At 39.7% G+C, this 25,666-nt stretch overlaps 2 protein-coding genes across 2 annotated transcripts; both read left to right on the plus strand.

The window, feature by feature from the left end:
- Positions 1–8,751: 8,751 nt before the first annotated feature.
- On the plus strand, positions 8,752–11,435 carry LOC132363826 (protocadherin beta-2). The gene has a single exon (XM_059919522.1). The coding sequence runs from the start codon at positions 8,894–8,896 to the stop codon at positions 11,282–11,284; it is 2,391 nt and encodes a 796-aa protein (XP_059775505.1). The 5' UTR covers positions 8,752–8,893; the 3' UTR covers positions 11,285–11,435.
- Positions 11,436–14,634: 3,199 nt separating this feature from the next.
- On the plus strand, positions 14,635–17,289 carry LOC132362575 (protocadherin beta-3). The gene has a single exon (XM_059917285.1). The coding sequence runs from the start codon at positions 14,824–14,826 to the stop codon at positions 17,188–17,190; it is 2,367 nt and encodes a 788-aa protein (XP_059773268.1). The 5' UTR covers positions 14,635–14,823; the 3' UTR covers positions 17,191–17,289.
- Positions 17,290–25,666: the final 8,377 nt, after the last annotated feature.

The raw sequence follows: 25,666 nt of genomic DNA on the forward strand, positions 1-25,666 counted from the left end.
AATGGATAAAGAAGTTGTGGTATATATATACAATGGAATATTACTCAGCCATAAAAAGGAACGAAATTGAGTCATTTGTTGAGACGTGGATGGATCTAGAGACTGTCATACAGAGTGAAGTAAGTCAGAAAGACAACAACAAATATCGTATATTAACGCATGCATGTGGAACCTAGAAAAATGGTACAGATGAACCGGGTTGCAGGGCAGAAGTTGAGACACAGATGTAGAGAACAAACGTATGGACACCAAGGGGGGAAAACTGCGGTGGGGTGGGGATGGTGGTGTGCTGAATTGCGCGATTGGGATTGACACGTATACAGTGATGAGTATAAAATTGATGACTGATTAAAAAAAAAAAGTACAATGAGGTACCACGTCACACGGGTCAGAATGGCCATCACTAAAAAGTCTACAAATAACAAATGCTGGAGAGGTGTGGAGAAAAGGCAACCCTCTTACACTGTGGGGGGGAATATAAATTGGTGCAGCCACTATAGAAAACAGTAGGCAGGTTCCTCAAAAAAAAAACAGCTAGAATTACCATATGATCCTGCAATCCCACTCCTGGTCATACATCCAGACAAAACTATCATTCAAAGAGATACATGCACCCCTATGTTCATAGGAGCACTACCCACAATACCCAAGACGTGGGATCAACTTAAATGTCAGTCAAGACATGAATGGATCAAGACAATACGGTATATATATATATATATATATATATATATATATATATATATATATATATATATATATAATGGAGTCCTACTCAGCCATAAAAAAAAGATGAAATAATGTCATTTGCAGCAACACGGATGGACCAAGAGATTATCACATTGGGTTGGCCAAAAAGTTCATTCTGGTCTTTCCGTAACATGGTACGGAAAACATCTTCCCAGTACCACTTCCCAAAACTAAGTGAAGGAAGTCGGAAAGAGAAAGACAAATACCATATGGTATCACCTACATGTGGAATCTGAAATATGACAAAAAGGAACTCATCTGCACAGACTCAGAGACATAAAGAACAGACCAGTGGTTGCCAAGGGGGAGAAGGGCAGGGGAGGGATGGATTGGGAGTTTGGGATTAGCAGATATAAACTATTACATAGAGAATGGATAAACAACTAGGTCCTTCTGTATACCACAGGCAACTATAAACAACATCCTGTGATACTCTGTAACAGAAAGGAATATGAAAAAGAATCTTTATATAGTTAATCTAAATACTGTGCTGCAGAGCAGAAAATTAACACAACGCTGCAAATCAAATATACTTCAATAAAATAAATAAATAAATAAAAACACGGTGTGGTATTGGCACAAAAACAGACATATAGATTAATGGACCCCAATAAGGAACCCAGAAAAAATTCCACACACCGACGGTCAATTAATCTTTGATGAAGGAGCAAGTATATACAATGAAGAAAAGACAGTCTCTTCAGCCAGTGGTATAGGGAAAGATAAACAGCCACATGTAAATCAATGAAGTTAGGACACTCCCTCCCACCGTGCACAAAAATAAACTCAAAATGGCTTAAAGACTTAAATATAAAGACATGACACCATAAAACACCTAGAAGAAATCCTAGGCAAAACATCCTCTGACAAAAATCCTAGCAATATGTTTTTAGATCAGCTGGCCAACTAAAAAGAATTAAAAGCAAAAATAAACAAATGGGACTAATCAACCTTATAAGCGCTTGCACAGCAAAGGAAAGCATCAACAAAACAAAACAAAGAACCTACGGAATGAAAGAAAATGTTTTCACACGATGAGACCAACAAGGGTTTAACTTCTAAAATATACAAACAGCTCATACAACTCAATACAAACCAACAAACAAACCAAACAACCAATCCAAAAATGGGCAGAAGACTTAAATAGAGATTTCTTCAAAGAAGACATCCAGACGGCCAATGGACACATGAAAAATGCTCAGCATTGCTGATTATTAGAGAAATGCAAATCAAACCTACAAAGTGGTACCACCTCACACCAGTCAGAATGGCCATCACTAAAAAGCCTACAAAGAACAAATGCTGGAGAGGGTGTGAGAAAAGGGAACCCTCCTACGCTATTGGTGGGAATGTAAATGGGTGTAGCCACTAGGGTAAACAGTAAGCAGCGTCCCCCAAAAAGTACAAAAAGAGCTACATTATGATCCAGCAATCCTATTCCTTGGCATATATCCAGACAAAACTATCATTCAAAGAGATACATGCACCCCTATGTTCACAGCAGCACTATTCACAAGCCAAGACATGGGAACAACCTATATGTCCATTGACAGATGAATGGATAAAGATGTGGTACATGTATACAATGGAGTATTGCTCAGCCATAAAAGAGAATGAAATAACGCCATTTGCAGCAACATGGATGGATCAAGAGAGTATCTATTGGCTTGCCCAAAAAGTTCGTTCGCGTTTTTCCATAACATCTTACGTAAAACATCTTCCCAGTACCACTTCCCAATACTAAGTGAAGGAAGTCAGAATGAAAAAGACAAATACCATATGGTATCACTTACATGTGGAATCTGAAATATGACAAAAACGAATTCATCTGCAAACAGAAACAGACTCAGAGTCATAGAGAACAGACCTGTGGTTGCCAAGAAGGAGACGGATTAGGAGAGGGATGGATTGGGAGTTTGGGATTAGCAGATGCGAACTATTATATAGAGAATGGATTAAAAAGGAGGTCCTACTGTATAGCACATTTAACTATATACAATATCCTATGATAAATAGTAAAGGAAATGAATATGAAAAAGTATCTGTATATATGTAAAACTGAATCACTCTGCTGTACATCAGAAATCATCACATCATAACTCAACTATGGTTCAATAAAATAAATTACAAAAAAACACAGTGTGGGGACTTCCCTTGCGGTTCATTGTTTAAGATTCTGTGCTCCCAATGTAGGGGGCATAGGTTCAATCCCTGGTCGGGGAACTAAGATCCCCAATGCCGCACAGCGCGGCCTTAACAAAAGAAAAGACCTTAGCAGTCCCAAGCTCTGAAAAAAATGAGTGGAAAACACATACACACACACACACACACACACAAATACACACCAGACCCCTTGCCCTTGCCCATGTGCAATCCAAAATTTAAAAAATGTTATTAAAAAAACCACAGTGTGATATAGACACAAAAACAGACATACAGATCAATGGGAAAGAATAAGCAGCCCGGAAATAAATCCACACACTGACAGTCAATTAATCTTTGACGAAGGAGAGACGAATATACAGTGGAGAAAAGACAGTCTCTTCTCAAGTGGTATTGGGAACGCTGGACAGCCACATGTAAATTAATGAAGTTAGAGTACTCCCTCCCACCACACACAAAAATAAACTCAAAATGGCTTAAAGACTTAAATATAAGACATGACACCATAAAATTCCTAGAAGAGAACATAGGTAAATGATTCTCTGATATAAATTATAGCAATATTTTCTTAGATTAGTCTCCCAAGGCAAAAGAACTAGAAGCAAAATTAAACAAATGGGGCCTAATCAACCTTATTAGCTTTTGCACAGCAAAGGAAACCATCAACAAAACAAAAAGACAACCTACAGAATGGGAGAAAATATTTACAAATGATGCGACCAACAAGGGCTTAATTTCTAAAATATCCAAACAGCTCATACAACTTAATATCAAAAAACAAACAAGCATACAAACAAAAAACAAACAACCCAATCAAAAAATGGGCAGAAGACCCAAATAGACATTTCTCCAAAGAAGACATCCAGATGCCCAACAGACAGATGAAAAGATGCTCAACATCACTAATTATTAGAGAAATGCAAATCAAAACTATAATGAGGTACCTCCTCACACCGGTCAGAATGGCCATCATTAAAAAGTCTACAAATAACAAATGCTGGAGACAGTGTGGAGAAAAGGCAACCCTCCTACACTGTTCGTAGGAATGTAAATTGGTGCACCCACTATGGAGAACAGCATGGAGATTCCTATAAAAACTACAAATGGAGTACCATATGATCCAGCAATCCCACTCCTGGCCATATATCCAGACAAAACTATAATTCAAAGAGATACATGCACCCCTACGTTCATAGCAGCACTATTCACAATAGCCAAGACATGGAAACAATGGAAATGTCCATCAACAGATGAATGGATAAAGAAGATGTGGTGTACATATACAAAAAGAATGTTACTCAGCCGTGTAAAAGAATGAAATAATGCCATTTGCAGCAACATGGACTTAGAGATTATCATAGAAAGTGAAGTAAGTCAGACCAAGAAAGACAAATATTATTGCTTATATATGAAATATAAAAAATAATACAAATAAACTTGTTTACAAATTAGAAATAGACTCACAGACAGAAAACAAAATTATGGTTTCTCAAGGGGAAGGGGGGGAGATAAAATAGGAGTTTGGATTAACAGATATACAATATTATATATAAAACAGATAAACAACAAGGATTTACTATATAGCACAGGGAGGTATATTCAATATCTTGTAATAACCTATAATGAAAATGAATCTGAAAAAGAATATATATATGTATGTGTGTATATATATATATATCTGGATCACTTTGCTGTACACCTGAAACTAACATGATATTGTAAATCAACTATACTTCAGTAATAGAAAGTTGCTATGAGAGGAGAGCTCAATATTGTCACCATAATTACAACAACAACAAAACAGAAATTGAACCAATTGTGTAGTTTCCAATGATGGAATATTCACGCAAATCTCATGCACTTCCTCATGTACATTCTGGAACTCTAGAAGAATTTTTCAAAGGGAGAACATCTCAGATTCATAGATTTTTCTCAGAATACAGAAAGGAAGTCTACAAGTAATACTTGGAAATGTAGTGCTTCTATACATCTGCCTTCCCTTTGGAACCAAAGGCTCTTCTGTGGGTGGATCTAAGATATTCTTTGGTCTCTTTGTAAACCACCCTGCTTGGTTCTGTCCTCTTGCCACTACTCTAATATTCCCCTATCTGCTGCAAGATGTTTACCACAGTAAGGTCAGTTAACATATCCTTTTTCTGACATAATTACCATGTATATATACACACCACATTTTCTTTATTCATCCGTGGATGGACACTTAGGTTTTTTCCATGTCTTGGCTATTGTGAATAATGCTACAATGAACATAGGGGTGCAAATATTTCTTCGAGATAGTGATTTCATTTCCTTCAGCTATATATCCATAAGTGGAATTGCTGGATCATATGATAGTTCTATTTTTAATTTTTTGAGGAACCTCCATACTCTCTTCCATAGTGGCTGCACCAATTTACATTCCCACCAACAGTACACAAGGGAGTCATTTAGACTTACATTTGTTGGTAGGAGTAAACCGAACTATGTAGATAAGTTCCTTGTTTTCATTGTATCACCACTTAAAATAGCTAGCACTTATGAAATACTATGATGTTCCAAGCACTAGGCTGACTATTTCATAAGCATTGTTTCACTTAATTCTTACAAATTCATTAAGCAGATACCATCCTTACATCCGTTGTTTTTTTTTTTTTCTTCAGATGAGGAAACTGAAGTCTGGAGGGAGTAAAGAATTTTCCTAACTTAACATATACGATGTAGCAGAGCCAGTATTTGAATATGAGTCTTCCTGACATAAAAGTCTGTGCTCTTAATCACCACTCAAAAATATCTCCTAAAGATATTGTTAACAGAACAAGCCACTCATACACGCACATACTCATGCTTAGGACTCTCCTTTAAATTGATTATTAGATAGAGGAGCAAATTCAAATAGGAAAAAAGGGCCCAGCCCTAGTCTTTTAGTTAGTTGTCACCCCACAACACGTCATACAGAACTCTGTGATGTTGACTGAGTAAAAGACTGTATCCCAAATAAGCCATGATGTTCCCATCATTTGAGTAAATCTTCTTTCCTGTAAAATCAGAAATACTTTATCTGCAGTAGAAAACTATTTCAATGGGTTTCTGTTTAAGTTGGTACCATAAAATTCAACTTAGCTCAAACCTCACCTCCTCTGAGGATCTTTCCTGATACCCCATTTCTGTTTTTACTTAAATATTCCTTTTGAGTACTTCAGAGTGCCTGTGCAAATCTCTGTCTTAGCACTTATTACTCACTACAGTAATTATCGCTTTACTTTCCTCCTAGGCTGTAACCTCTTGGGGTTTGAGTACCAGGCTTTATTCCATTTTATATCCCTAATGCCTTTCACAGTGCCTGAAATTAATCTGTGTGTAATAAACACCTGCCGATGAATTTAAAAACTCAGTGAATGAACAGCCAAACGACTGGCCTGTCTAAAATGGAAGAAATCAAATTCAAGTTACTCTCAAAAGAAATTGTACAGCTGACTGATAAGAAAGCCGTATACTAATTAAAAAGTGTAATTAGCTAAACCAAAAGTCGGAGAAGTAATTTAAACTATCAGGAGGTAAGAATTGTGCCACTAGACCACGTGACACGAAGGTGGATTTTTTTTTTTTTTTTTTTGACAGTTTCTGAGGGAAAGCGCTGTACAAACCAGGTTTTCAGTTCAGACGCCTGGCGGCGCTGCAGGCTAAAAATGGAGGTGGAGCCAGGCGCTTGCCACAGACTCCATTTTAGAAAAGACAAAACTGAGAGGGGCTGGGGGTCGACGCGCCTTGGAAAACGTCGGCAGCAAGCTGAGATTTTAGACCTTTCTTCAAACAAATGGGAACTAGATATATGTTGATGTTATCCCTACTGGACGACTTCCGAAGGCTTCTTTCGTTAAAGACAACGCAGTCAAAGAAGCTATGCTGGAAACTGAGAGAAAATCTGGCAGAAAAAAGGCAAGTGGTGAGTTTTCCTTTTCTTCCTGGGCGTAGCGTAAACAGTCCAGGAAAAGGAAGGCTGCTTTTTATAGCCGGTTCCTGGAGATTTGGCCTTGCAGCGGAAAGGGGAGTGTCTGCGTAGCGGCGGGCAGACAGACCTGAGCAAGGTGGTTTCCAAACTGACCAAAGATTCGTGAGTAAAGGCTCTTCTGTGGGTGGATCTAAACTATTAAGAGATCAAAGAATATTTTAGATACACCCACAGAAGAGCCTTTCCTCCCGAATAGGAAGCCAGACCTATAGAAACTATACATTTCCAAGTATTACCTGTAAACTTTTTTGTTTTCTGAGAAAAATCTATGAATCTGAGAAGTTGCCCCTTTGAAAAATTCTTGTGAATGTTTCAGAATGTGCATGGGGATGTGCCTGAGATTTGGTTGAATTTTCCACCATTGGAAACCACACAGGGAGTTTAATTTCACAATAATATGCGATGCAATAGTGGGGTAAGTAATTTTCCCATTCTTGGGGGAAAATCACTGGATGAAGAACAACCTATGGTAAGTTTAACTCTCACAGAAGAGAATGGTAGGTATCAACACTAGTCTCAGACCTCCAGAGGTCCAGATTGTGACAATCAGTGACAACCTTTGAGATGCATGCTCTTCAGCAACCTGGTTGTCAAAGCCTGCTAAAGATTTAATCTCAGTACATTAAGGAGCTGTTCACAGAATTCTCCAGGCTCGCTGAATTCTCCAGTCTCACTGAATTCTCCAATCTCTAGTGCATACTGACCACACATTTTAAATACACCTCATATCTGTGCATCATAAACATCCACTACAAGAAAATTACCAGGCAACTTCATGGCTACATGGCAAACATTCAGGCAATTTACATAGGAAATAGTTTCAGAAATACGTTTCTTCATGTAAAAGATGTTGGATGACAATTCCATAAAATTGGTGATGTTGACACTTACCTGCTCATCCTACAGTACTTCCAGAAGAAGACTTCACCTCTTTAAGGATTATCTCAGAACTCTGGAATAAAAAGAAAATGCCTTGGTCCTTCCTTCCAGAATTTTCTTTCCATTGGATGTAAAAAAAAAATCCCCATGCTCTGCCAACCTAATGCAAGACAGAGAGATGGGAGATACATCTCTTTAACATCACTTTATCTCCAGTTAAATTAGGTTCTTTGAAGCTAAAAACAAGACAGTATGTGGAGACAGCTATCACCCTTGGCATTCTTGCTTTTTGGGCTCTGGGTAAAAAGTAGAGGAAACACCCCCTTTCTGAATAATGCTATAGTTGCTTTATTGCTCTATCTTCAGTAGTGTTTTCTCTTCTTCTGAAGCATAGCTAATTGTTAATTTATAGTCAACAAGTACCAATGCCTTAGCTATTTTTATCTTTTGTTTACCTATAAGACAACTGATCTGGACACTTCAAAAAATTCAGTATCAATAAAATACAGGGGACTGTTCTAGAATAAATAGATGTAATACCAATACAATCATGAAACTTGTTTTAAAAACAAATTTTCTAAGACATTCCTTATGTCAAGTGGTTAAGAAAATAAGTGCATTTGTAAAAGGAATTCAAGAGTGAATATGAATTCTTAAGTTGAAGAAAACTGGGGGAGGATAATGGAAGGATAATTTAAAAAAGTTATTAGGGACTGGATTTTAGATAATATGGAATTATTGTTACTTCGGTACATTGAGAGACACTACTTGAAAATATTCCATTTAGATTGCCATCAGTCTGAAAGAAAGGATTGGGATTTCCTTTATGTTTTGGAAAAAATAAACACTCGGAAAGGACGCAGGGTGGCGCTGCAGCATTAGAAGTAGAAGGAAGAAAGCTACCAGTCTGCGCTCCTCTAGCCAGATGCTCTGCTAAAGAAGCAAGCAGGAAAAGGAGGCTTTCTAAGGCAGTTGCTCCGGGAAATCAGGGCCCTAGGCATCTCCACTTATCCCAGTGTCTGAGTGATACTGGGAGATAGATCAGCGACAACGTGAATCCGAGCTGGGGCAAGTTTGCTGGGAGACGAGAGAGCGATGGAGGCAGGAGAGAGAAAGAAATGCTTTCTGAAACAAAGGCAAGTCTTGATATTCTTTGTTTTGCTGGGCATAGCTCAGGCTGGTTCTGAGCCTAGGCATTATTCAGTGGCTGAGGAAATGGACAGTGGCTCCTTTGTGGCCAATCTGTTGAAAGACTTGGGGCTGGAGGTAGACGATCTACCTGCTCGGACCCCCCGGGTCGTTTCCAAAGGGAAAAAAATGCCTTTGCATTTTGATAGGCAGACCGGGGATTTGTTGTTAAATGAGAAACTGGACCGGGAGGAGCTATGTGGCCCTACTGAGCCCTGTGTACTACCTTTCCAGATGTTACTGGAAAATCCCTTGAAGTTTTTCCAGGCTGAGCTACGGATTAGGGACATAAATGATCATTCTCCAGTTTTCCTAGACAAAGAAATAATATTGAAAATTTCAGAAAGTATCACTCCTGGAACTACTTTCCTAATAGAGCGTGCCCAGGACTTAGATGTAGGAAGGAACAGTCTCCAAAGTTACGCAGTCAGCCCCAATTCCCACTTCCATCTTAAATTACAAGACAGTTCCGACGGCACAATATTACCACAGCTGGTGCTGGACAAAGCACTGGATCGAGAGGAACAGCCTGAGATCAGATTAACCCTCACAGCGCTGGATGGCGGGATTCCACCCAGGTCTGGGACCGCCCTAATCCGCATTGAAGTCTTAGACATCAATGATAATGCCCCCGAGTTTGCAAAGCTGCACTATGAGGTGCATGTCCTAGAAAACAGCCCCATTGGATCCCAGGTTGCCATTGTCTCTGCCAGAGATTTAGATATTGGAACCTATGGAGAAATATCTTATGTACTTTCCCAAGCATCTGAGGATATTCGGAAAACATTTGGAATAAATGCAAAATCAGGAGAACTCCTTTTAACACAGGAACTGGATTTTGAATCTATTCAGACTTATACATTAAATATTCAGGCGACAGATGGTGGGGGCCTTTCTGGCAGTTGTGTGGTGTTTGTCCAAGTGATGGATTTGAATGACAACCCGCCGGAACTGACCATGTCAACGCTTATCAGTGAGATCCCAGAAAACTTGCAGGAGACCGTAATTGCTGTATTCAGCGTTTCAGATCCTGACTCAGGAGACAACGGAAGGATGGTTTGCTCCATCCAAGATGATCTTCCTTTCATTCTTAAACCCTCTGTTGAGAATTTTTACACTTTAGTCACAAACACAGCCCTGGACCGAGAAACAAGATCCGAATATAACATCACCATCACCGTCACAGATATGGGGACACCGAGACTGAAAACCCAGCACAACATAACCGTGCTGGTGTCCGACGTCAACGACAACGCCCCCGCCTTCACCCAGACCTCCTACACCCTGTCCGTCCGCGAGAACAACAGCCCCGCCCTGCACATCGGCACCGTCCGCGCCACAGACAGAGACGCGGGCGCCAACGCCCAGGTCACCTACTCGCTGCTGCCGCCCCTCCACCCGCACGTGCCCCTGGCCTCCCTGGTGTCCATCAACCCGGACAACGGCCACCTGTTCGCCCTGAGGTCCCTGGACTACGAGGCCCTGCGGGCGTTCGAGTTCCGCGTGGGCGCCGCCGACCGCGGCTCGCCCGCGCTCAGCAGCCAGGCGCTGGTGCGCGTGCTCGTGGCGGACGACAACGACAACGCGCCCTTCGTGCTGTACCCGCTGCAGAACGCCTCGGCGCCCTGCACCGAGCTGGTGCCCAGGGCGGCCGAGGCGGGCTACCTGGTGACCAAGGTGGTGGCGGTGGACGGCGACTCGGGCCAGAACGCCTGGCTGTCGTACCAGCTGCTCAAGGCCACGGAGCCCGGGCTGTTCGGCGTGTGGGCGCACAACGGCGAGGTGCGCACGGCCCGGCTGCTGAGCGAGCGCGACGCGGCCAAGCACAGGCTGGTGGTGCTGGTCAAGGACAACGGCGAGCCGCCGCTGTCGGCCAGCGTCACGCTGCACGTGCTGCTGGTGGACGGCTTCTCGCAGCCCTACCTGCCGGCCCCGGAAGCGGAAGCGGCGGACGCGGCGCCCGCCGACCCGCTCACCGTCTACCTGGTGGTCGCCTTGGCGTCGGTGTCGTCGCTCTTCCTCTTCTCGGTGCTGTTCGTCGCGGTGCGGCTGTGCAGGCGGGGCGGGGCGGCCTCGGTGGGTCGCTGCTCGGTGCCCGAGGGCCCCTTTCCGGGCCACCTGGTGGACGTCAGCGGCACGGGGACCCTGTCCCAGAGCTACCAGTACGAGGTGTGTCTGACGGGAGGCTCCGGGACTTCCAAGTTCCTCAAGCCGATTATCCCAAACTTCCTTACTCAGGATGAGGAGAGGGTTAGTGAGGCAAATCCCAGTTTCAGGAATAGTTTTGAATTCAGTTAAGTTTGAATAAGGGTCTATGATGCCTAGTCTCAGTTAAATTGTGGAAAGTCCTTTTTTACTGCCTTGCCCATTGGAGTTTTCTTTCTATTTGAAATGTAACCATCTTATTCCAATTCAGTGCATGTTACTGGTGTTTCTAGATGTGCTGCTCTGTGGTATAATGAATGCAAATTTTCTTTCTTTTCTTACTGTTAATATCACTGTAACTTAATTCGATTTAATGTGTGAAAGTATATTTTGTATTTTCTGAAGTCGTTAATTTTTAGAGCACTTTTTTTCAAAATTCACCTTCCACAGTCCCTAGGTAATTTTTGCAGTCCTACATTTTTGAAGGTTTGCAATAAGTACATAGGGTTATTCTTTTTTCCTACCCAGAATATTTGTGTTTGTATAGAGTATTCTCTTAGGCTAGTTTAACTTTCTTCTTGTGAACTCACATTGGCTAAAACCATTAACATAGGTACATTCATGAATAACAAAGCACCCCTCACACTTTTCTAAATATATACTTCCTTAAAATGTTCATACCTGATAATTATGATTCTTTAGAGATTGTGAAAACCTTGACTGTTGGATTCTACAAATCATTCACATTAAAAGTCTTCAATAAATCAACTACCAATATTCTAAAATGTAGTTAAATAAATAGCAATGTCCAGTCATTTGCAGACATGCTAATTATTCATGCTTTTTATTAAAAATTTTAAAACCTCTGATTGTTTCAATCCATTTAAAAATCTGTTTTAATTATTTAAAACCATCTATTCTTTGAGTACTTCATTAAAATCCAAAAGATCTGAGAGAGTACATGTCTTTGTCCATGACCAAATTTTAGAAACTTCATATGTAATTTGGCATTGCATTTTAAAAAAACATCTGAAGCATTTATGATTCAATTGGAAATAAGCCCATGGAAAAAATATTTATCCTGGTTTGCTCATTCTATTTTTTTTTCGCTGACTACTTCCATTTTACCCCTTCAGTTTCCTAGACTTTTCAATGCTTTTTTGTTTCCTTTTTAGTGCTTGAGTTATGTTTCTCAGTAGCTCTCCATTTATTGCATGATTAGCACAATGACTGCAAGACTAGGTTCTTCATAAAAATTTTAAATGACTGATTGAAGGAAAGAAATGTCTTTATTTCATCTGTGATATACTGACACTCAAATACTTTAAAATACTCACAGGACAAATTTTGCTGGAATTAAATGCTCTCTGATTTAATTTTTGGCTGTTAACAGAACTTCACTGTTATTCAAATATTATGCAGTTATCAGTGCTTGGTGTCTCTTTCCTTCAACATATTTTTCCTTTTTCTTTTTCTGCTTAATTTTAATCTTCTCTCCTGCCCACTAGCTTAAGGAATCCACATGGGGAAATTGTTTTCAATTTTATGATTTATATTTTCCTTCCATAATTCCTTAAATGATTCATTTAACTTTCTTTATTATTTATTTCTTGCAGTTCAATTTCTGATCCACACATTAAAACAGAATTTTAATTTTTAATATTCTTCAAACTATCTTTAAATTTTTATATTATTGTATGTTTATTTGAACAAACTATACTATTAAAATTATAATATAAAATTTAAAGGTCTCATTTTGAGTTTAGCATTCATATAGAGAAGTATCTTGGTATCAAAGGTCTTTGATCCACCAAATTATTACCTGTAGGATCTTGAATAAGTCATATAATTTCTGTCCCCCTGGAAATGATAACAGCTATTTCAATAGCTTGCAGTTATGTCCAAATAAGATAACATAAGGACAAGAAGTGTAATTTTGTTATTTTTAGTATCACTAATATTAAGAGTAAATTTAATAAATGGTCCTTCATATAACATTACTTATAATTGTGAAGAAGCTATATTGAACACATGATATTTGTGCTGTTTCACTGCTCTGCCCAAAACCTTGCAATAGCTTCCTTTCACTCTTAGAATAAAATCCAGCTACCTATTATTTGGCCCCTGCCTACCTGTCCAGCCTTCTCTTCCCACTTACTCTTTTTTTTTTAATAGGTGATATTTATGTTTCTCTCTTTTTTATAAGTCTATTTGTTTATTTATTTTTGGCTGCGTTGAGTCTTCGTTGCTGCGCGCCAGCTTTCTCTAGTTGCCACGAGCTGGGGCTGCTCTTCGTTGTGGTGCGCGGGCTTCTCATTGTGGTGGCTTCTCTTGTTGCAGAGCACAGGCTCTAGGGCGCGCGGGCGTTAGTCCTCGCCATGTGGGATCTTCCGGACCAGGGCCCGAACCCGTGTCTCCTGCATTGGTAGGTGGATTCTTAACCACTGCACCACCAGGGAAGCCCCCCACTTACTCTTGAGACACTAAACTTTGGGTACACTGTCCTACCTTCATTATCTAGAGTAGCTATGCTTTACTGTCCCCAGGCCTTTGCATTTCTTATATATGGAATCTTCCCATTTTAGTTTTAGCCTGGCAAACTTCTTCTCATCCTTCATATTCCAGATTAAATGGGACATTTTTGGGAAACTTTCTGAATCCCCCCCATTAAGTTAGGTCTGCATATTGTATACTTCCGGTGCACTCATTATACATTTCCTATATAGTACTGTTTAAACATCTGTTTAAATTCTGTTCACCCCATTAGATGGGAAACTATATAAGATATATAGACATAGCCTGTCTTATTACCACAATACATCTAACTTCTACAAACGCAATAAATATCGGTTTCCACAGGTGAAATACAGTTATGCAGATTAAAGAGTTAATACAGATGAAACCAGTAATCATAGAATTACTGTGAAATAGGAAGAGGAGAAAGCTCTGTGTTCCTTGAGTGAGTGCAAAAATGTGGAAGGAATTAGGCATTTGTGGTCTCTGGATATATCCCCTGACATGATTTATTATAATTTTTTATCACCTTGCTTGAGGTCGTCTTTTCATAGCATTTTTCTGACTATAAATGCAACTCGTGTGCATTTTACAAAATTTGGAAAATAAAGAAAAACACAAGTAGGAAAACGAAACTTCATCACTTAGAGCAAAATCTTGTAAAAATTTTTCTGTAATAATTACAGGAGGTGGGGTGAGTAGCTCTATCAGGTGTCCACTCCCGCAAAATCATGGAAATGGGACTCTACCAGGGACAGTCACTTCTTTTAGATAAGAGCGCATTTCTTCTCCCTAGATTGTGTTTATTTAACCCATATAACAGAAGAAATTCCTACAGTAGCATCAACTCGGTTTGATAAAAGGGAATAAGCGATTAAAAAAATCAAAACAAAAAGCCCAGCAAACATCACCTTCTCCAAGATTTTGAAACTGTGAGCGAACGCACGGTGGCGCTGTTGACTAAGAAGGAGGATTAAACCGCAGGCACTGTGTATACTCTGTAACACACCGATTCAGTGCAGTAAACTAGGGGTTGTGAGCCGGGGCAGATTTTTAAGCTAGCAAATCTGAGACTCTGGTAAGGATTATTCGCTAGGTTTTCTTCAAAGGTTAGGAGGCAAAAGACTGCGTTTCCCAGTGCTGTTGGAGGCTAGCTTGACAATATTTCTCGGAAGAACATGGCAGAAAATGCAATGGAGGCCGGAGGAGAGCGCTTTCTTAGACAAAGGCAAGTCCTGTTTCTCTTTGTTTTTCTGGGTGGGTCTCTGGCTGGGTCCCAGTCGAGACGCTACTCTGTGGCTGAGGAAAAAGAGAGGGGGTTTTTAATCTCCAATCTAGCAAAGGATCTGGGGCTGAGTGTACGGAAACTGGCCGCGAGGGGGGCCCAAGTTGTGTCTAAAGGGAACAGACAGCATTTTCAGCTCAACCATCAGACCGGTGATTTGCTCCTGCATGAGAAATTGGACCGGGAGGAGCTATGCGGCTCCGCAGAGCCATGCATACTGCATTTTCAGATATTACTGCAAAACCCCTTGCAGTTTATTACAAATGAGCTCCAGGTCATAGACGTAAATGACCATTCTCCGGCATTCTCTGAAAATGAAATGCAGCTGAAAATCCTAGAAAACACTCCACCAGGAACAATAATTCCTTTGGGAAATGCTGAAGACTTGGATGTGGGAAGAAACAGTCTCCAAAACTACACGATCACTCCTAATTCCCATTTCCACGTTCTCACTCGCAGTCGTAGGGATGGAAGGAAGTACCCAGAACTAGTACTAGACAAAGCGCTGGATCGTGAGGAGCAGCCAGAGCTTAGGTTAATGCTCACTGCGCTGGATGGCGGGACTCCACGGAGGTCTGGGACCGTCCAGGTTCACATCCTGGTCTTAGACATAAACGACAACACCCCAGAATTTACACAGTCCCTCTATGAGGTTCAAGTTCTAGAGAACAGCCCCGTTAACTCTCTTATTGTCACTGTTTCAGCTTCTGACTTAGATACAGGAAATTTGGGGACAATATCATATGCATTTTTTCATGTTTCTGAAGAAATTAGAAAAACTTTTCAACTAAATCCAGTTACTGGTGATATCCGACTAATCAAATATTTGAATTTTGAGGCGATCCAAACTTACGAGGTGGACATAGAAGCCAAGGATGGTGGAGGCCTTTCAGGAAAATCAACAGTGATAGTTCAGGTGGTTGATGTGAACGACAACCCGCCAGAACTGACCTTGTCCTCAATTACCAGCCCTATCCCAGAGAACTCGCCAGAGACTGTGGTGGCTGTTTTCAGTGTTTCCGACCTAGACTCTGGAGACAATGGGAAAATGGTGTGTTCCATCGAGAACGATCTCCCCTTCATCCTGAAACCATCTGTAGAGAATTTTTATACCCTAGTGTTGGAAGGAGAGCTGGACAGAGAGATCAGAGCCGAGTACAACATCAGCATCACCGTCACAGATATGGGGACACCGAGACTGAAAACCCAGCACAACATAACCGTGCTGGTGTCCGACGTCAACGACAACGCCCCCGCCTTCACCCAGACCTCCTACACCCTGTCCGTCCGCGAGAACAACAGCCCCGCCCTGCACATCGGCACCGTCCGCGCCACAGACAGAGACGCGGGCGCCAACGCCCAGGTCACCTACTCGCTGCTGCCGCCCCTCCACCCGCACGTGCCCCTGGCCTCCCTGGTGTCCATCAACCCGGACAACGGCCACCTGTTCGCCCTGAGGTCCCTGGACTACGAGGCCCTGCGGGCGTTCGAGTTCCGCGTGGGCGCCGCCGACCGCGGCTCGCCCGCGCTCAGCAGCCAGGCGCTGGTGCGCGTGCTCGTGGCGGACGACAACGACAACGCGCCCTTCGTGCTGTACCCGCTGCAGAACGCCTCGGCGCCCTGCACCGAGCTGGTGCCCAGGGCGGCCGAGGCGGGCTACCTGGTGACCAAGGTGGTGGCGGTGGACGGCGACTCGGGCCAGAACGCCTGGCTGTCGTACCAGCTGCTCAAGGCCACGGAGCCCGGGCTGTTCGGCGTGTGGGCGCACAACGGCGAGGTGCGCACGGCCCGGCTGCTGAGCGAACGCGACGCGGCCAAGCACAGGCTGGTGGTGCTGGTCAAGGACAACGGCGAGCCGCCGCTGTCGGCCAGCGTCACGCTGCACGTGCTGCTGGTGGACGGCTTCTCGCAGCCCTACCTGCCGGCCCCGGAAGCGGAAGCGGCGGACGCGGCGCCGGCCTCCCCGCTCACCGTCTACCTGGTGATCGCCTTGGCGTCGGTGTCGTCGCTCTTCCTCTTCTCGGTGCTGGTGTTCGTCGCGGTGCGGCTGTGCAGGCGGGGCGGGGCGGCCTCGGTGGATCGCTGCTCGGTGCCCGAGGGCCCCTTTCCGGGCCACCTGGTGGACGTCAGCGGCACGGGGACCCTGTCCCAGAGCTACCAGTACGAGGTGTGTCTGACGGGAGGCTCCGGGTTAAATGAGTTTAAATTCCTGAAGCCGATTCTCCCTAGTGGTCTGATTCAAGACACTGGGCAGGACTAGCGCAAAAAGGCAATTGCAAGAATAGCGTAGGTTTCATTAACAGAAGAATCAAAAAGTTGTCTGGCTACGAATGCTTTCTTTTAAGTTATTTTAAGTCAAGGCTCTTGAGTTGATATAGTATTTTGTTTATATATTGATTTTACTTTCTATCTAGTTAACCCTGCATGTTCTTTCTTCATCCGCTTCCTACCTTTTCAATCCAGTATTAATGCCTCTTTCTTTTTCTAATAGGTGAGTAAAAATAAACGCATTATCTTTTAATGATGATTTCAAATAGGTTTATTTAAGGTAGTCATTTCAAATTCTATATCCAAAGCAATGTAGAGAGAGTTCTGAACCACCAATATTATAATTTACCCTATTGAATATAGTCAGGTAATATTCTTTATAATACTCCTAAAGCAGCTTTGTCTGTAGTTAATGAAGTGGATAAATAAAAATGTTTTAATATGTACCATTTTAAGGTGTATCATCCTTTAGAGGCTTAGTACTCAAATAAAACTTAAACATATAATTCATTTTCTGTTTTGACATTTGCAATTAATATTTCAACATTGTATATGCTTATATTGGCTAAAAATGGACAAAAATGTAGATTAATAGGTCAGATTACTCTTAGATTTGCCTAAAGTGTATTTATGATGGATGACTGAGAAAAAAAAATAAAACATAGGCATTTTGAACAACTGATCGTGCTTTTGCATTTGGCATGAAAAGATTATTTAATAAGCATCTGGTAGAATGACAATTTGTTTTTTAACTTCTGAGATGTATTATCAACCTGAGGGCCATTTTTAAAAAATTTCAAGAAAGTACATGTATATATGTTCTCTAAATGCTTTATAGCAAAAGTGGTGTCCCATCCGATCCTACTTTTAAAAAATTAATACCTACTTGGCATTTATATGGTGATATATGAAGGAAATATTTTCTTTGTTTCCTCTCTTAGTTCCCTCCTTCAGATTTCAACCTGACATGATTTAGGATTATGTATGGTCCTTCTGGGATAAACACTGCCCAACCACATCAGCATTCTACCTCCTATAGAGTAATTAAAAGAAGATTAGAAGAATGGGAAGTTCTAAAGGGGAGAGAGCAGTATCACTGTGAAAGTCTAAATTAACTACAGCTAAGAATAAACTCTTGAAGCAACCAAACATCAATTTTTATGTCTATTTTGAATGAAATAGAAAAAAACCTTATTTTAAAGTACAAAACATTTAGTCCCCAATTAAAGAATCTGATTAGGGAAAAATAAAATTTCTCCTCATAGGTATTTTCTCATCCAGAGGCATAGAACTTTCCAGGAATTGAATACTCATGACTAGAAGAAAGAGAACTGAAGTTTCTCAAAGATTTTGAAAATTCTCAAAATAGAAAAAGAATGTTGTTAACTAGATGTTAACTAGACTTATGTCATCATTTGCAATATGCACAAATATCAAATCATTGTGTCACACCTGAAACTAATATAGTGTTACATGTCAGTTACAGCTCAAAAATTTAAAACCCCTAATGACTGACTGTAAAAAAAACCAAAAAACAAAAAAATTTAATACTGACATGTCTTCAATCACACATAAAGTTATAATCATATTAAAATGGTGTTATTTTATGTATGAGAGTCAAATACATGAATCCTTATTAATCAGGGGAAAGACAGTATTTCCTTTCACTCATTAAGTACTTTATAGAGATACTGAATCTGGCTCTTTGGTCAGATTTTTTTTTTCTTCTTTTCATACTTAGCTGAATTTTCATGAAGATCAGAGAAAAGGCAAAGAATTCTGATCAAGACTTCTCTGTATTTGGCTGGCTTAGTTCCAGGTCGTATCAGAACCAGGGAAGTTTTCAACTACAGAAAATATGGAGGCCAGTTCTTTTTTGGCCAATATGGTATATGATTTTGGACTCAAATTGGAGGCACTATATAACCGGGGAGTTATTTAGACCCAGACACAAGAAGAACAGATACTTAATAATATCTTAGTTGATAGATGCACTGAATTCACATATTGTTGAGAAGTGATCAGAGTTTAGTAAAGCCAGAAAAGATCATATGGACTAAATTTGAAGATAGGAAAAAATTATACCTTACTCTTGGTTCAAAGTTGCTTTTATTTCTTGGCTATTGGAAACCTTTTACCCTTTTATTTGAAGACAACTTTCAGAAACTTCTTTATCTGGATATTTTATTAAGTACATGACAGGGCACTATATGTATAGTACTAACTATCTTTGCCACTTTTTGGAATTCCCCCAACTGAAAGTCTAGCACTAGGTAAAAGTGATGAGTTTCTGCATTCATAATAATTTCCCAGTAGTTTTTCTTTTAAAGGATGGACAAACTCATTACTGTGAATTATTTCCAGATTGATCTCTTACTAATATTCTAATCTAGTTTTTAACACTGAAAGGCAAAGAGATGAAAATGAACTTTAAACTTTTATGTAGAGTTGTTAAAAGACTAAACTATATTCAAATATCACTCATTAAAACTAGTGAACTAGGGGCTTCCCTGGTGGCGCAGTGGTTGAGAATCTGCCTGCCAATGCAGGGGACACGGGTTCGAGCCCTGGTCTGGGAAGATCCCACGTGCCGCGGAGCAGCTGGGCCCGTGAGCCACAATTGCTGAGCCTGCGCGTCTGGAGCCTGTGCTCCACAACAAGAGAGGCCACGATAGTGAGAGGCCCGCGCACCGCGATGAGGAGTGGTCCCCGCTTGCCGCAGCTAGAGAAAGCCCTCGCACAGAGACGAGGACTCAACACAGTCATAAATAAATAAATAAATAAATAGATAGATAGATGATAGATAGATAGATAGATAAATAAATAAACGAACGTGAATTTCAAAAAAAAAAAAAAAACTAGTGAACTAACTTACCACAGTTTTAATAAATCTTCCTTAATCCTTAAATATGGCTTCCTTGCAAATGGGGACTTTAAAAAATGACAGTTTTTAAAAATATATCCCACTACTCTATTTTGCTTCTTAGAGTAGACTGTTATATGTTTTAAAGCTGGCAACCTATTAGGCATAATTCAGTTATTTCTATGTCTAATCCTCATGTTCTTAGCCAATAGCTTGGTTGATCATAGATTTTAAAATGTAAACTAGGGACTTCCCTGGTAGTGCAGCGGTTAAGAATCTGCCTGCCAATGCAGGGGACACGGGTTCGAGCCCTGGTCTGAGAAGATCCCACATGCCGCGGAGCAGCTAAGCTCATGAGCCACAACTACTGAGCCTGCGCTCTAGAGCCCACGAGCCACAACTACTGAAGCCCACGCGCCTAGAGCCCATGCTCTGCAACAAGAGAAGCCACTGCAATGAGAAACCCGCACACCGCAACGAAGAGTAGACCCCGCTCGCCGCAACTAGAGAAAGCCCGCGCACAGCAACGAAGACCCAACGCAGCAAAAAATAAATAAATAAATTTATATAAAAAAATAAAATGTAAACTAATTTTCCTTCTCCCTCTTTTGGTATTGAAGACTGTTGATGAAAAGTATATCAGTCTAGTTCTTGTTCTTTTATCTGTAAACTTCTTTAAGATTTTTTCTTTATTCTTGATGTTCTGATATTTGCTAGGTGCAAACCTGAGATTCACCCAATATACTGAATTTTTAAAAATTAACTATAGTTTTTTGTGGGCTTTTTTTCCCCCAAATTTCCATTTGGCAGGTTTTCACAACAATTTGTTCTTTTTTTTTTTTTTAAACAATTGCCAGTTCCTTCTTTTTTGTTGGAGGAAATTAAATATCTTTTACCTTTAAGTTCTTTCCATATTGTTCCAATCTCTGTTTCTTCTGTATACATCTTTTATTTGTTGAGTCTGTTTTCACACTGTTAGTCTTGTTAGTTGGTGATATTTTATTGAGAACTCATGTTCTATTGGAGGTTTCCCTCATACCAGTACTGGTTTTGGTAGTCTTGCAAAGGGAGGAAGGAGTCTCAAAGTAGTTACAGCCTCAGGCTCTACAAATCCAAGCCTTAATTAAGGAGCTTAGCTCAACTTTGCCACACACAGGTAGAAGTTCTGGACCAACACCTAATGATGTGTTTGAGCTGGGCCCCAGTCTCCCTTGGGTGGCACTGCTCTGCATTTTCTCCATGAAGCAAAATCTTAGGGACTGTCACCCTCTGCTTCTTGGCTGTCATGATGTCTGATAAGGCTATAGACATGAGAGCTAATGAAGACATCATTTACTTTTCAATCTTTAGAGTAAACAAGCTGATTTAATCTTAGAATAAAGCTGATTTTGAGGAAAGTGAGTTGTAACTGAAGTAATTGATACATGAGAATTACCTACAGGGAAAAAACATGGTCTTGATTAATATGCATGACAGTGCTGCATATGATGGTCCTGGATGACGCACCCAACTTGCTGGATGACAAAGAAAACCCACTGCTAAGCAATCCTATATTGTGTACTGAGTTGGTACCAGGTAGAACAAGGTGGTATCCTGGATGGTGATGAGCTAGAACTCATGACTATTTTTTCAAAGACTCAGAGCCTCAAAGTACTTAATGTTTAGCACATGGACCCACAACCTGGAAGTATAGAGCACTGAAGCATATCTAGGCTCCTAAGAGATAGACACAGCCAGGCACAAGCTTGTGCTGTTATTAAAGACAACTAGAAGCCACCTTCTATTTGGCATAATCATGCTATACCTGGTCTAGGACCTATCCCAGCCCTACCTTCCGTTCCTTGAACCACCCACAGAAGTTTACTCAAGCCAACATATGCTCTATCCTCTTGATCACTAATTTGATTTAGCCATCTTCCTCTTTCAGTTCTCTCTGCTCCTATTCAATGATGCTCAAATGTGGAGGATGAACAGGGAGCCTTCAGTGGACTGCTGCTCATAAGGCCACCTTCTGAGCATTCTGGGGATGTGACCATCACTGGGACTTAGTTCCAGAACTACTAATATGAGAGGTTTCTGACTGGAATATCAGAGACAAATGGGTTCAGATTTTTGAAGTCAATAGTGTCCAACTAATATGGGCTGTCCATGAGGAAAGACTTTGATGAGAAACTCAACTTCTAGAAAAATTAGAAGTTTATCAAAAATTAAAATTGTCTTCTCTAAATATTGTCTTTTGAGGGTTTTTTTCCCCTTATATTTATCTCTGGGGAAATGGATTTTTTCATCCTGAATGTTTCATCCTATTCAACAAGACTTAATCAGTAGTCAGAAAACTTTCCGCAAGGAAAAGCCCAGGACTAGATGGCTTCACTGGGAAGTGTACTGAACATTTAAAGAATTAACACCAGGGACTTCTTTGGTGGTCCAGTGGCTAAGACTCCACGCTCCCAATACAGGGGGCCCAGGTTTGATCCCTGGTCAGGGAACTAGATCCCACATGCCACAACTAAAGATCCCACGTGCCACAACTAAAGATCCTGCATGCCGCAACTAAAGATACTGCATGCTGCAATGAAGATCCTGCATGTGGCAACGAAGATCCCGAGTGCCACAACTAAGACCAGGTGCAGCCAAATAAATAAATAATATTTTTTAAAAAAAGAATTAACACCAATATTTCACAAACTTGTTTAAAAAAAAAAGGAGCAGGGACCACTTCCCAATTCATTTTATGAGGCCAGTATTACCCTGCTGCCAGAACCAAAGATAACACAAGGAAAGGAAATTAAATACCAATATCTCTTGTGAATATAGGTACAAAAAATCCTCAACAAAATACTAGCAAACTGACTCCAGCAACATGTGAAAAGGATTATACAACATGACCAAGTGGGATTTGTCCCAGAAATACAAGGTTGATTTAACATATGAAAATCAATCAATGCAATATACCATATTAACAGAAAAGGAAAACCATACAACCATTTCAATAAATGCAGGAAAAGCATTGTACAAAATACAACACCTTTTCATAATAAAAACACTCATGAAACTAAGAATAATAAGGAATATCCTCAACTTGATAAATGGCAACTATAAAAACCCACAGCTAACTTCACACTTAATGGTGAAAGACTGAAAGCTTTCTCCCTAAGATCAGAAACAAAACAAGGATGTTCTCTCTCACTGTTCCTATTTAACATTGTACTGGAAGTTCTAGCCAGAGCAATTAGACAAGAAAAGAAATAAAGTAATTCAGATTGGAAACGAAGTAAAACTATCTCTGCAGGTGACATGACTGTGCATATAGAAAATCCTAAGGAATCCACAAAAAAACTACTAAACTTAATAAATGAATTCAGCAAAGGATACAAGACCAATATACAAAAATCAATACTATTTCTATACACTAGCATTGGACAATGCAAAAATGAAATGAAGAAAACATTCCATTTACAATAGCATCAAAAATAATAAAATACTTAGGAATAAATTTAATAAGTGCAAGACTTGTATGCCAAACACTATAAAACATCAGTGAAAGAAATGAAAGAAAACCTAAGTAAATGGAAATTGTTCATGTGTTGGAAGATTTAACGTTGGTTTACATATTCAACTGAATCCCTATCAAAATCCCAGCAGGCTTGCTTTTTTTTTTTTTTGCAGAAATTAGCAAATTGAAGGTAAAATTCACTTGGAAATGCAAATAGCCAAAACAATCTTGAAAAATAACAACAATAAATGTTTGAATATTTTGATACATTAAACATACAAATACTATTTTTAATTTAGTATGTACTACAAGGAATTATTAGAAATTATATTGGATTTCATCACAAATTTCTAAGGCCAAACACTCTAATTATTCAAATATCTCCTTTCTAAATTTGCATTTCAATTAGTGTGATTTTTAAAACATCTTATAGCTTCAGTTTAGCTATAAGATATTAAAAGTTTAAAAGATATTAAATTTTAGTTTGCTTTTACCAGTGACAAGTATTGTTTGCTTTACAGTTATTTCATTTGAATGGCCAGCTGATGAATCTAATTTATCTATTTAGTAGGAAATTCCAAAAGATAATTCCTTTTATAAGAGTTTCTAGTAAAATCTACAAACCATTTATAATTACCAATTATCAATGCTGCTTAATATTTTGAAATAATACTATTTGAAGTGTGATTTCAGTAACTAAAAATACTAGTTAAAATCTAATACATATTTCACCAATTTATCTCTCCTTTCAACAATTATCACTTAATATCCCTCTGTACTTTCCCCCTCCAAGTTAAGAACAAAACAGCCCTCAAGTCATCATGAAGTTTAAAAAAACATTCTCTCATTTTTTTTTTAAAACAAGTGAGACTACTCAAAACTTCAAAGTATGTGTTTAGCATTTGAGCTTTAGGACTTCTTGTATTCAAATTCCTTTAAAATGATTTTTATCTTTCCCTCAATGATATTTAAAGTTCTTGCCTATATTTTACCAGGGAGGAATTAAAACTGATATTTAATTACCAGAGTATCCCTCTAACTATTCTATCTCTCTTTGTGTATTCAAAATGGAAGAAATGTTTTAAATATTGTGCTTCAGGTCTGGCAACCAATTGTGTAAGTTGTTGTATGAATCCTTCAGAATGGATAATGCAGTTTTCCTGACTGGAATGGAATGGTTTCGCAGGTGGTCATTCTCTTTATCATTAATGCCTCTTCCATGCAAATATAATAGTTTTTTCCTGATAAGTTTGGCAGTTTGGCAAAATAATCCATGATCCAATGTTAAACTATCATCTTAGGCCACCTTTCTTGATTTTAACTTTACACCCTGATAATAGTTCAAAAGATCTATACATAGGTATTTATTTATATATACATATATATGTGTGTGTATATACTTATATATGGATATATATTTAAGGCTACAGGGAATTCATTATTCATGTCACTCTTAGTTTTTTTTTTTAAACCTAATTAATGATCTCAACAAAACACTCTTAGTTTTCCTTTCAATTTCTAAATTTTGTAAGCACCTCTTTTTGCTGGTACCTATCTCTAAAGGGAGACAAACTATTTAAAAGATTCTTATATTAATTGAAAAATTGAATACAAATATATTTCACCTATGATATCTGTGTACCCAAGGCAAGGCTGAAGTTTGGATCTAAATTATCTAAAAAGTTGTTCACCTCTCTAATTCCACTTAGTTAGATCAAAGAATGGATTCTGGAGCCATTCTGTAACAGTTTGAATCCTACCTTTGCCATTTCACATGGTGCGCGACTGTGGGCAGATTATTTAAACTTTCTATTCCTCGATGTCTTTGTCTATAAAATGTGCCCAATAAGAGTGCCCACCTCATAGGGTTGTTTGAGGGATAAAATGAGTTAGTGTATGTAAAATGCTTAGAATACTATCTGGCATATAGTGACACATATATGTTAATATTACCTAGACTTCATTTGCTTTGGATTGACAAAAGGATCGAAAAGAGCTAATCTGCAACACTATTTCTATGTCAGCATATAGGAATAAGTAAACAAAATCTAGTTTGAATTTTGTCCTGAACTCTTTAACTTGAATCTAACTAGAGCTCAGTTAATATAG

This window comes from Balaenoptera ricei, chromosome 3, assembly GCF_028023285.1.
Source record: "Balaenoptera ricei isolate mBalRic1 chromosome 3, mBalRic1.hap2, whole genome shotgun sequence".
NCBI classification, from domain to species: Eukaryota; Metazoa; Chordata; class Mammalia; order Artiodactyla; family Balaenopteridae; genus Balaenoptera; species Balaenoptera ricei.